This window comes from Mauremys mutica, chromosome 1 (assembly GCF_020497125.1).
Source record: "Mauremys mutica isolate MM-2020 ecotype Southern chromosome 1, ASM2049712v1, whole genome shotgun sequence".
In the NCBI taxonomy this organism is placed as follows: domain Eukaryota; kingdom Metazoa; phylum Chordata; order Testudines; family Geoemydidae; genus Mauremys; species Mauremys mutica.
The window spans coordinates 49,246,717-49,259,119 of NC_059072.1; the positions used below are offsets into that span (position 1 = coordinate 49,246,717).

General features: G+C 41.7%; 1 protein-coding gene across 7 annotated transcripts in view; it reads right to left on the minus strand.

The window, feature by feature from the left end:
* Positions 1 to 12,403, minus strand: part of MDFIC (MyoD family inhibitor domain containing) — a 156,035-nt gene that overhangs the window by 63,030 nt on the left and 80,602 nt on the right. Inside the window, exons 1-2 of one of the 7 annotated variants that reach the window (XM_045010544.1) lie at positions 9,664 to 9,900; positions 9,158 to 9,312 (exon numbers count right to left, since the gene is read on the minus strand). The exons of 5 other annotated variants lie outside the window; for them this stretch is intronic. In XM_045010544.1, the coding sequence (XP_044866479.1) occupies positions 9,158 to 9,251 (94 nt within the window). In that variant the 5' untranslated portion in view covers positions 9,252 to 9,312; positions 9,664 to 9,900. Of the gene's footprint in view, positions 1 to 9,157; positions 9,313 to 9,574; positions 9,620 to 9,663; positions 9,901 to 12,403 lie in introns of those variants that run through there. One more of the 7 variants, XM_045010622.1, reaches the window with a different exon arrangement.

The window sequence follows — 12,403 nt, forward strand, 5'->3', positions numbered from 1 at the left end:
CAATCCTAAATTGCTGGAAAACAATTGATGTTTCACTGTGCAGCGGTAACTGTTTTGTATAAGATGTGATGGTGCACAACCCTATTTAGAATCTTGATGTAGTAGATGATATTAAACAGTCCTACTGAAAGAATAACTGTATTTTGGGGCAGTCAAAATTCCAAATTAAATTTTAATCAAGTGAACTGGAATTCTAAGTGTAGAACCAACCATAAGAGTCAAATTTCCTTAGATGTCACCACAGCTACAGCAGTTATCATTGGGTCTTAAGTAGACATCTTCCCAATATCTAAACTGTGCTATGGGCAGTGAAATAGTTCATAATTCATGACCTTTAATTTTACTTTTTTTATTAGTTTTATACTCATTTCCCAACTTCTTTTCATTGCTGAGGATTAAACCATACTTGAATTCTCTCATTTTTGTTTCCTCTGTTTGAAAAACTATGACTGTATATACAGTACACTGCTAGCCAGCACTACTTAATTGGCTATTCTGTGAACCAATCCTGAAATTGTGATTAAACTGTTAACATCAGGAGAATAAAGGTGTAACATTTAAGAAAGGAGTGTGGCAATTAACCAGTAAAATAACTCTTGATTTGAGGATTATCCAAAAATGAGTATCTTAAATTGCTGAAGGGATATCAAAAGACAGATGTGCAGCATAACACCATTAACTTCACCAAGTGAGGATCTCCGCCAAATGTCCATAGACGAAGTCTATCCCAACATTTTTTCAGATTTCACGGTGAAAGTAATAACCATTGACTTACCTTCTCATTTCCCTCTCCTTCCTACCCCACCCCCACCCCAGCAGATTATCTAAATTTAATTATTTTTTTAAATGGGAATTTTCCCCATAATTGAGATTTTAGGCTTCTTGGATTGCATTATTAGGCTTCAAATAATGGAGAAAAATCTTGGATTCTATATTAGACTAACACCTGTCAGGAATGGTCTAGAATACTTAGTCCTATCTTGAGTGCAGGGGACAGGATTAGATCTCTCAATCTCCCTTCCAGTCCTATGATTCTATGATTATTTTCTTGATTCCAGAAGTGCTGGCACAATGTGCTAGTTGCTGTCCAAGCACACATGAAGGCGAACATTGCCTCCATTTGCAAGGGTTAAAAGAAATTGTGTTTGTAGGTGTTTTGTTGTTTTACTTTATTTTTGTGTTTTGCTATGAAACATGCCTGAAAGCAAGGTCAATACATTAAAGCATTACAATGACTATTACCAACAATCCAAGCAAATGCTTGAACCTTGGTTGATGTGTCATACCTACTTAGAAAGTTTTCCCAACAGAGCCTAAAGATGGTATGAGAGCAATGGCATGCTCAGGCGGTAAACGGGAGCACTCCTTTTTCATGGGTTTTCTGTAGGAACTTATAACACTTTTCTAGTTCAAAGAAGTTTGGTCTTGAGATTTCTCTCTCTGTATACTAGCCTTCTCTTCTCCATTACATCCTTCAGCCTATATGAAATTAACCCTCAAAAAATGGCAGAGAGTAGGAAAAAGTTCAACTCGGCTTATTTCCAAACTCTAACATCCTAGATATTGTTTGATATTCATTAGAATGCGTTCATCCAAAAAAACAATCTCTCTTCAAAACTTTCATAAGTTTTTTCAAATGATACAATAAAAGCATCATACCCTTCCCTTGGTTATTACTGTTATTCAATTGTATTACAGTACTGACTCAGGATCAAGTCCTTCTTGTACTAGGAACTGCTGCTTTAAAACAAAACAAAACAAAACAGTCCCTAGGAGCTCTGAACTAGACCCACAAAAGTACTTATCCATTACAACTTTTAGCTGACCTGCTTCTCAGTTGAATCCTTGGATTTAGGCAGCAAAACTGGCGATTAGGTGCCTAAATCCCTTTGTTGATCTATCAGCTAACTACAGTCTAAGGCCCTGACAAAATCATAGAAACATAGGACTAGAAGGGATCTCGAGGTGTCATCTAGTCCAGTCCCCTGCGCTCATGGCAGGACTAAGTATTATCTAGACCAGTGTTTCCCAAACTTGGGACGCCGCTTGTGTAGCGAAAGCCCATGACGGGACGGGCCGGTTTACCTGCCCCGTCCATAGGTCCGGCTGATTGCAGCTCCCAGTGGCCGCAGTTCACTGCTTGAGGCCAGTGGGAGCTGCTGGAAGCGGCGGCCAGTACGTCCCTCAGCCCACGCCGCTTCCAGCAGCTCCCACTGGCCTGAAGCAGCGAACCGTGGCCAGTGGGAGCCGCAATCGGCCAGACTTGCGGACGGGGTAGGCAAACAAATCGGCCCAGCCCGCCAGGGGCTTTCCCTGCACAAGCAGCGTCCCAAGTTTGGGAAACACTGATCTAGACCATCCCTGACAGGTGTTTGTCTAACCTGCTCTTAAAAATCTCCAATGATGGAAATTCCAGAACCTCCCTAGGCAATTTATTTGAGTTTTTAACCACCCTGACAGTTAGGAATTTTCTTCTAATGTCCCGCCCAAACCGCCCTTGCTGCAATTTAAGCCCACTGCTTCTTGTTCTATCCTCAGAGGTTAAGGAGAACAATTTTTTCTCCCTCCTCCTTGTAACAACCTTTTATGTACTTGAAAACTATTATCATGTCCCCTCTCAGTCTTCTCTTCTCCAGAGTAAACAAACACATTTTTTTTCAATCTTCCCTAATAGGTCATGTTTGCTAGACCTTTAATCATTTTTGTTGCTCTTCTCTTGACTTTTTCCCCAATTTGTCCACATCTTTCCTGACTGTTCCTTCCTAAGTGGAGTACTTTGCATTTGTCCTTATTGAATTTCATCCTATTTACTTCAGACCATTTTCCAGTTTGTCCAGATCATTTTGAATTTTAATCCTATCTCTCCTAAGCACTTGCAACTCCTCCCAGCTTGGTATCGTCTGCAAAGCTTTACAGATGTATCCCAGCCCTGTGGACATGAATCATTTCACTGGTGCTATGCATATGAAACTGAAAGCTGAAGTAGGCTTACAGGAAAAGCAACAGTTAGGCACTTATGAGTTTCTGCTTTTCATTTGGTGCTACTTTAGAACCAACGCCGACAACTATGAAGTAAACCAATTTCACAAAAATAATAAGCCAGATTATTTTTTCCAAAACTAGTTAAGTACTTACTTTGTGTGTTTCCAGATATAAAATTACTATAATTGCCCAACAGTTGAAAAAAAAATCCCCATTACTCATAACACTCAGAGACTGCTGGTAAAGTGTAACTATTACGGCAAGCTGTAATCTTAAGAAATTCTAGGAGTCCCAGTGAAGCAGGATTACTACAGTCCAAATCCAATCTAGGTGCAGTATTCTTTTATGGCCCCAGGATAGCATCCCTATTCACATAAGAACTAAAGTATGCAAACTCAATGGGACTTTGAGCACATGCTTGAAGTTGAGAATGTGCTTAATGCTTTCACGAGGCACTGAACATTAATTCTTTTTTCAAACACTAAATTCATTTCATATTTTGAATTTGGATGGAAGTATATTTTGCAGGGAAAGAGGAGGCTGCTGGATGTCATTTTCAGAATTTGTCTCTTTATTTCTTCTATTTTTTTCAACCGAAGTGTTTGAATCGGTTTCAACACCCTAAATCTTCTATAAACACTCTATATCTGTTACTCTCTAAAGTGCAGTTATTATTCTTCCTTTCATACTAACACTGGTTGTTCCTCTATTTTGCAAACACTTAGGCAATGTTCACTAATTGTTATTCTAGATTATTTTTAGTTAATAACAGGCCAAGATAAAAGCTTGCTCAGTACTCTTAGATGATACTCCAAAACAGTCGAAGATATGGCCTGATTATTCAGCTGGAGTTCTGTGCAAGATCAACCTTCTAATAGTGTACAGTTTATTTAAATGCACAGGATTTAATATAAAAAGTCTATCCATGGGTAAAAGTAATAAACAGCACCAGGTCAGTGCTAACATTTTTAGACATTTTACTTCAATGGGAGCTACTGGTGCTCAGAAATGCTGAGAGTCAAACTTCTTAGTTAGGTGCATTAGGTGTCCTTCACTGTCCAATCTACATCCCACAGAACACGAATACAGGGGGCAGTCAGGCAGCTGGGGAGCACAGGAGGTGAGAGATGCTAGTACTGCTAGTTCAACAACTACAAGGGGCCTGTCCAGACAGGATCATGGCCCCACCCAAGCAGACCTAATCTTTATTGGGGGAGGAAATGCACAAGCACCTTCAAAGGTATAGCAAAGGTGCATTCTTAGGGCTCTCCTCAGTGCCAGGTATACCTCATTGGTACCGATGAGGTACCTCACTGATGCTGATGCGGCTCTCAGGAGTCAAAACTAAGCATTAAAATGACTCCATTTCAAAAGGGACGACACTACTAATTCATTTGCTACTGATGGTAAGCCCAGCAACATGAAGAGCCAAATTCCAATTACCTTAATCACATAAATATTTATCAATTAATTTTAAAATGGTCTAATAAGAAAGGTGATTGGAGAGATGCTCCGATGCCATGTTGGTGAGCATGGTGTAAATAAATAAATAAATAATAGATGTGGCCCAGTATATACTTCATAACTTTTGCTGCCATCATCATCTTTCTTTCCCACAACTTGCATGGGTGTACCCAGCTAGTTGCTGAAGCTATTTTCTTCCACTTCTTTTTTTCTTAGTCACATAACTGTGGCATTTTTCAGACAGTTAAACCTTAAATAGTTCTTCCTTATAAAGAGTCTTGTTTTAAGAGGGAAAGCACATTTAATCTTCAGCTCTCTATCTGACAGTGCAACTGGAAGTATAAGTAGTTGAGTGAGGAGAACACCATTGGAATGTCTGTTTTCCTTGCAACGCATTGCAGAATTATGGAAGAGAAGAAGAAATGGATGTCCTCAAGAAGTCAGAGTCTTTGCAAATAGTTGGAAAACATTTCAGAAGATTGTATTATAGATTTTCTGACTGAAGTGGACTTAATATTTTCTATTCTACACAAGAAGCCAGCTATATCTAACTGATGAAACTTTGTCAGTTTTCCCAGGCAAACAGAGATTCAGTTTGCAAATTTATTGCAAATTTAAGGAATCCTATTTTTAAAATGAAGACATTTCAACAATATGATAGCTAGAACTGTGTAATTAATAACTCAAATTATTTCCATGAACCCCCGACCTACCCCAAAAAACATTTTGGTCTTTCAGTATACTAAACAAAAGCTTTTCAAGAAACCTACAACTTCCAGCGAAGTCAATGGACTCATAGGTGTTCAACAGCATCTAACAGGGTCAGGCCACAAGGAAATCGCTCTACAGAACATTGCACATGTTCATTGCTATTTCCCCGCAAGTCTTGTTCCTCAAAATAAAATTCATACAAATTGATTTGCTAATATTCAGGGTTATTGGGAAAACTAGCACTCCACTTCCATGCATTCCTCTGTTTCCTAACAAAGCAAAGAGTATTTTAGAGGTATTTCTTCTTAAGTACTGATTTAAAAAGCAGCAACTTCCTCTATTTAAAACAAATGCTTGTTAAATATTTCACAAGGGTCTTGATTTGAAGGTGAGGTGGATACTGTTTTCCTTACATTATATACACAATATACCTTTAGACATCATAGAACTAATCTCTTTAATTGAATCTACAAGATATACTTCTGCTGCTAGTCTGTAGACTTCATTTTTCTTCAGTTTTTAAATATTTACTAGAACACATACTGTACTGGGATCACATTTATAAAAGGCATAACATTAGTTTATTTATTCTTCCCCAAAACAATTTTATTCATCTAAAACAGCAGTTTTCAACCTTTTTTTCATTGCGGACCACTAATACATTTTAAATGGCGGTACGGACCCTTTTGGAAATCTTAGATAGTCTGTGGACCACCAGGGGTTTGCAGACCACAGGTTGAAAACCACTGATCTAAAACTATGAACTCAGTTCTTTCAGCCTAACACTGAGTAATAACTTACTAAGCAACAGGAGATTAATATGTGTAAGGGTGAAAGGCCTAAATATTTTTCCTAAACCTTCAATTCTCTAATTCCTGAATTACCCTGGCTTTGTAACCATATACTGCTAAACTGATTGAAGCGCCGGAATAATGATTAACAATGATACAAACTCACCTCTTTCCTTTTCCCCTCCCCTCCAAAACAGATTTAGGCTAAAAGAAAGTAATAAATATCCACAAATACTACACAAGTTTAGGTTCATCATCAAAATACATCACATTTTAAAGTTGTAGCAAATAAGACCCCAATCCATCAATGGAACTTCTTCCATGCTTAAAGTTGAGCATGTCCTCAAGAGTTTGCAGGGGGTGTGACACTGCTCTTGACAAGGTGTAGGTGTCAGCTGACAATTGACAAATTCATAGCTGAAAACCAGACCAGCTCACCTGTATGTTAGTATTGTTTAAGATAGATGTAAAACTTGTAAGGATGTGTTTAGACTCTATAAATTGGTTGTAAATTGCCGCATGCATTTATCTCATTGTAATCTCTGTATCCCGTGCTATAAGGTAATCTTTTACTTTATAACTGTAAAAATGCCTGCTCTGAACTTGAGAGCTCAGACAAGAGGAGTGGTTCCCTCACCCACCAAGGAGGACTATGAGACTAAATGGGCCATTGTAAGACATCACTATACAAAAACTTTGCTAATTACACCAACACAGGCTACATGCAGAAGGCCTTGTCCTATCACTTTGAATTTTGAAAGAGGGAAATAAAGATAGCTAACATGAAAATGTTTCATCTTTGGAGTCTGGACTCTCTTGGGGCCATAGACACTAAACTGAAGCAGAGATCCCCAGGGTTACCCCTTGGTCCACCCTGAAAGACTTTTTGAATTGACAGATTACAATAGCTCTGTCACTTTTTTGGAACCATAGACTCATTTTGTGTATATGTCTGCTTGTTTTAACCTGTAAATAACTCTCTCATTTCTTTTCTTAGTTAATATAGCCTGAGTTTGGATATTAGGAAAAACATTTTCACTCAGAGAGTGGTGAAGCACTGGAATGGGTTATCTAGGGAGGTGGTGGAATCTAGGGAGGTTTTTTAGGTCAGGCTTGACAAAGCCCTGGCTGGGATGATTTAGTTGGGAATTGGTCCTGCTTTGAGCAGGGGGTTGGACTAGATGACCTCCTGAGGTCCCTTCCCACCTTGATATTCTATGATTCTATGAGTTAGTTCACTGTCTGATTGGTTACCAGCATTGCCTTTGGTGTGAGATCTAAGGTACAAACTGATTTGGGGTGAGTGACTGGTCTCTTGGGACTGGGAACAACCTGAATATTTTGTGATCTTTGGTGTAAGTGACCATTTATCACTAAATCCAGCTCGCCTAGGTGGCACAATAGACTGCAGTGCCCAAGGGGACTGTCTGTGACTTCCTGGTAAGACTGGTATAATGCTTCAGGACTGGGTTGGTGAAATCTAATTATAAAACATACAACCAGTTACAGGTGTCTACCCTCAGGCTGGCATTTACAGTCGTGAACCACTCCAAAGTGTGTGACAGACCCCAACCAGTGAACAAATCTAAATCAAAGTACTTACAATGCTTTGATTCATTGGCTCTTCAGAATATGATCATATAATCCTTTAAAGTGATAGTTACACAAGTAATAGATGCCATTCAAATTTCTTCTTACACTTAGTTTGCCCATGGCCAAATTAGTGTCATATTTTGTCCCAGGTTATTAAATAAAAAGCCTAATATTTTGGAAGCTAAATGATTTTATTTCATATTAATAAAATACAAAAACCCAATTCAAAGCCTCAAATCTTAAAAATAAAGTCATGTTCCTAAATCAATTATTTCACTGACCAAACTTCAATAATTTCTACGTATGGCCTACATGTAAAGTTTAACCAGTATGGACATCTGATTATGAGACACAATAAAGGTGACACTTAATGCTCAAAAAAGTATGTTGACAATAAATAGGTATTACAGACATTGGTTCTTCTGGCAAAAACATGGTTCTAACAGTTCAGTTCTGCATGGTTGATCTTCTGTATCTAATTTAAAAAAAACTTTTGCTGTTTAGCAGTTATGAGTCACTCTCTAGGACAAGAAAACAATAAGATCAGTATAAGCCAATTTAACATTTCTACATGCCAGAACATTTTTATTTAGCTTCGGATACTTTCTGGTCAAACAAGACTTCAACAATGATTCCATATAGCTATTGATTTAAAGATGTTGCCGAAGAAGAGAGTGTGGCATTATTATACAGTTGTACAACTGTGTTATCATGCTGTATAACTTTATACATAGCTGGTAAGTGAAGCAATTTTAAATTAGATTCTTCCTTTCTATGCTTCAGAGACTTATTTTATATTACTATCAGAATTCTTGAAATCAAAACTGCCAGCTGTAAAAGAAAAAGATAAAGCCTGATTGCCACAGACCAAAAGTATGTACAGTAAATGACCACATCCTCCTGTATGTTATCTTGAGAAGATAAGTTGTCAAACTAATTTATATGAAGGTTTTCCAGAAATCAACTCATTTGAGTGCCAAACTAAAAATAAAAATCAGATTTAATTCTGAGAGTGTCGTACTAAAATGAAAACAAATGACATGCATCCCTTTGAATAGTGGATTAAAAATAAGTTAATAAAGCACAAACTGGGTTTATCAGCAGTATCTCAGCATAGCCTCAAAGGGAAAACAAAAAGTGACTTCCAACCTGAGCAAGTCATGGTCACAGACCTGCTGCCTACCTCAATCTGCTCGGAGGACACCTTGGGAATTTGAGAGGCATTATAGAGAAGTGTTTACAAACAAAACCACAAGACTGAGAAGCGAAAGAAAGGGAACGGTTAGGAACTTGGGTGGTGGGGGGTGAGACCCACCTCCTTTTTTTCTGTTGGCTGCACAGAGACTAGGGTGACCAGACACAGCAAATATGAAAAATCGGGACGGGGGGGGGAGGGGGAAATAGGAGCCTATATAAGAAAAAGTCGCAAACATCGGGACTGTCCCTATAAAATCGCGACATCTGGTCACCCTAACAGAGACACATTTTAAGTAACGAGCGGAGTCCAGAGGAACAGCAGAGACCAGGGCTGAACACCCCGCTCCCTACACACACCGAATGAACCAGGGAACGTACCAGAGGCGCAACAATTGGAGAGAAACTTGAAAGCAACTCACCGCGAGGCAGCGAGACCAGAAGGCTGCGCTCAGTCGGGGCTGCAGGCGCCGGCCCGTCAGGCCCCGGAGGAAGAGGTTCCCTCGCTTGGGACATCTGCCAGCTCTCTCCTCCCGTCCTAGGAGCCTGCACCCCCCGACCAGCCTAACACGCCACCCTGAAGGGACAAACACACGAGAGGCCTTTTGAGTGCATTGCTCCGCCGCGCACTCCCTGCTCCGGGGCGAGGGCTTGGGGAGGGGCCGGCCCCAAAGAAGCAACAAGTTTGCAACTCCGCGGCAGACGCGTCCCTCCGCCCCTGCCCTGCCCGCTGCACGCCTCGGAGTGCCCAGGCACGAAGTGCTCGGAGCGGAGCCCCCGGGGTTCCTGAGCTCGGGGGGGCTCAACGCCCCATAGCCAGCAGAAGCCACCCGCCGTACCTCGGCTTTGCCTTCTGCTCGGCCCCTGCACGCGCCCCTCCGCCACCTCCTGTGGCGGGATGTCCCCGCCCCGGGCAGGGGAAACTTACCGGGGCTCCCAAAGCAGCAGCAGCTGCAGCAGCATCTCCCCGGCCGGTGCGGCCGCCTCTTCGCTTCGCCTCCCCTCTCCAGCTGCGGCTGCTGCCTCCTCCCGCCGGTGCAGCCCCCGGGCTCCTACCGCCGCAGCCCCTAGCGCCCGGCCACCGCGCGGGCTCTCGCCCTCTCCAGCCACCGCGCTGCACCAAACGGGGACTTTTTTCGTCCTTCTCCCGCCCCCCCAACGCTTCTTCTTTTTCATCATTTCCGGAGACTGAACACATCCAGCTCTGGCTGGCAGCGATCGAGGCTCGGGGGCGGTGGCTCCCCAGGTCCCGCTGCCCGACCGGTTCTCCAGAGGCTGGGGCAGGGACGGTGGACCAGAAGGAGGCATGGGCCCCAGGCCCAACCTGGGAGCATCCTCCTACCCATGTGGCTGGGGTTGGGTATGGGCCTTGCTGGGGTTGTAACCCTGCAAGTGCCCTGATCAAACCGGGTGGCAGCAGAGGGGGAGGGAGAGACCCCACTTCCAAAAAGGAGGCTTTCATGCCTGAGCTGTGTTTGCAGCTGTAGCATAGTGCTGGGGAGAGTAGCACTTTAACAGGGCTAACCTCTGACTCGGCCATTAGTCACTTTGGTTTGAAAAACTTAGGCTACTTTTCAGGTTCAACCAGTTTGCAAGTAGCAAGGTGGTTGAGGTGACTAAGCGGCAAAATCAGAGACACAGTAGGCCCTAAAGCCCAAAGTCTTCCATCAACAGCAGAGATTTACTTTAAAAAAGGCACTGCAACATTTACATGTTATTGCACAGCTAAGATACATATTATTTTTAGTGATTTTAAACATTTATACAAAACTATTCAAAAGGTCTCCACACAAGAAGAAACGAGCAAAAATTTTACAGAGCAGATACCTAGAAAGCTAAACCACTTCCTTCTTTCCTTCCACCAGCACCTCTTCAATAATCTCATGCATCTCTCCCTTGCAGGTCTATTTTCATCCATATAGAAAAGAAATTCTTGTCAGTCTTAGGGCTTGTACACACCAGCGCTTACTTTGGTATAAGTCGCTCAGGGAAAAGTGGAAAAGCCACGACCCTGGCATGGGCAGCACTATGTTGGCAGGAGAAGCAATCCCACCAAAGTAGCTACCGCTGCTTGGGCAGGTGGAGTAATTATGCTGACAGGAGAGCTCTCTCCTGTTGGCACAGAGCATCTGCACTCAGGGCCTGCTCTAGGCACTGCGGGGCCCGATTCGAAGGAGCTGCAGCCGCTGTCCCGACGCTATCTTCGGCGGCAGCTCAATCGCTGCCGCGCAGGAAGGTCCCTCCGCCAAAATGCCACCAAAGACAGTGGCAACGATTGAGCTGCTGCCGCCGACAGTGGCGGGACTTCGGTGGCAGCTCCTTTGGGACATTGCGGGGCCCTCTTAGGAGCATGGGGCCCGATTCCAGGGAATTGGCTGAATCTCCGTAAAGCCAGCCCTGTCTCCAGTAGCAGCGCTACAGTGGTGCAGCTACGTCAGTACAGCTGCCCCACTGTAGCATTTCTATAGCCCTTAGGCCCTGATTCTGCATGTAGCTTTATTACCATGAGCATTCCATTGACTGCATTGGGACCGTACTTAATAGTAAAATGAAGCACATGTATTAAGTGTTTGCAGGATTGAGGGCCTTAATATGCTCCTAGAAAGCAATTCAAACTTCTAAAACAGAAGCAATTTGTATGATTTAAAAGAAGTTACAATTAAACTCACTGGCAGATCATAAACCATGGTTCAGTCCCCATATTTGAACTTTATCTTTCATCAAAGCATATTTTCACCTCTCTCTCTGAGAAACAAAAAACACAAGTAGGAAATATGTGACTAAGGACAAAATCTAATTAATAAAATTTTGAGAGCAGGTGAGAGGTGGATGCTAGTTTTGATACTGTAAGCACTAAAAGATGTGGCTCAAGTGTTCTAGACAGAAGTTTCATTTTAAAGAAATATTTCTCTGCAGTGTTTGCAAACCAGCCATTATAGATTGTAAATTCCTGGGGTTAGAAGCCATCCTTATATGCCTGCAAAGCACCATGCAGCTTTGGTGCCCAACCTTATTCGAACAGACATAAATGGAAGTTTTGCATTTGATTTCAGTTAGAACAAGGTTGCATTCCTTTGATGCTATTGTATAATCATTGTCATCAATGAAAAGATTGCACATGCTATCAGTTGCCTCATACTGGTATCCAAGACATCACAGTTTCTCTCTCTCTCTTTGAATAGGAAATAACTTAATTGTAGTATCTCCTGGAAAATACAGACGTAATGACAATCACTATAAATAATAATAGTGCTGGTGCATGAGAACTTGAAAGTGAAACTTACTAAAGAGAAATTGATCACTTTATTGTTTATTGACAAGATGAGGAATAGAAAGGAAAAAAAATACAGCTAGTGAAATTTAAATTCGATTTTATACAATTTTCTTTCAATTTTAATAATTTAAAGTAGATTTAACAACCCAACAATATATGTTTAAAGCTTTTCATAACAAAATGACTGAACTGAAAAGAAGTATGTTGCCAGAAACTCAGAATGAGCGACAGGGAATGGATCACTTGCTGATTACTTGTTCGTTCCCTCTGGGGCACCTGGCAGTGGCCACTGTCGGAAGACAGACTACTGGGCTAGATGGACCTTTGGTCTGACCCACTATGGCCATTTTTATGTTCTTAACATGTTTTTTCTTTGTTTTTCTACAAAGATATT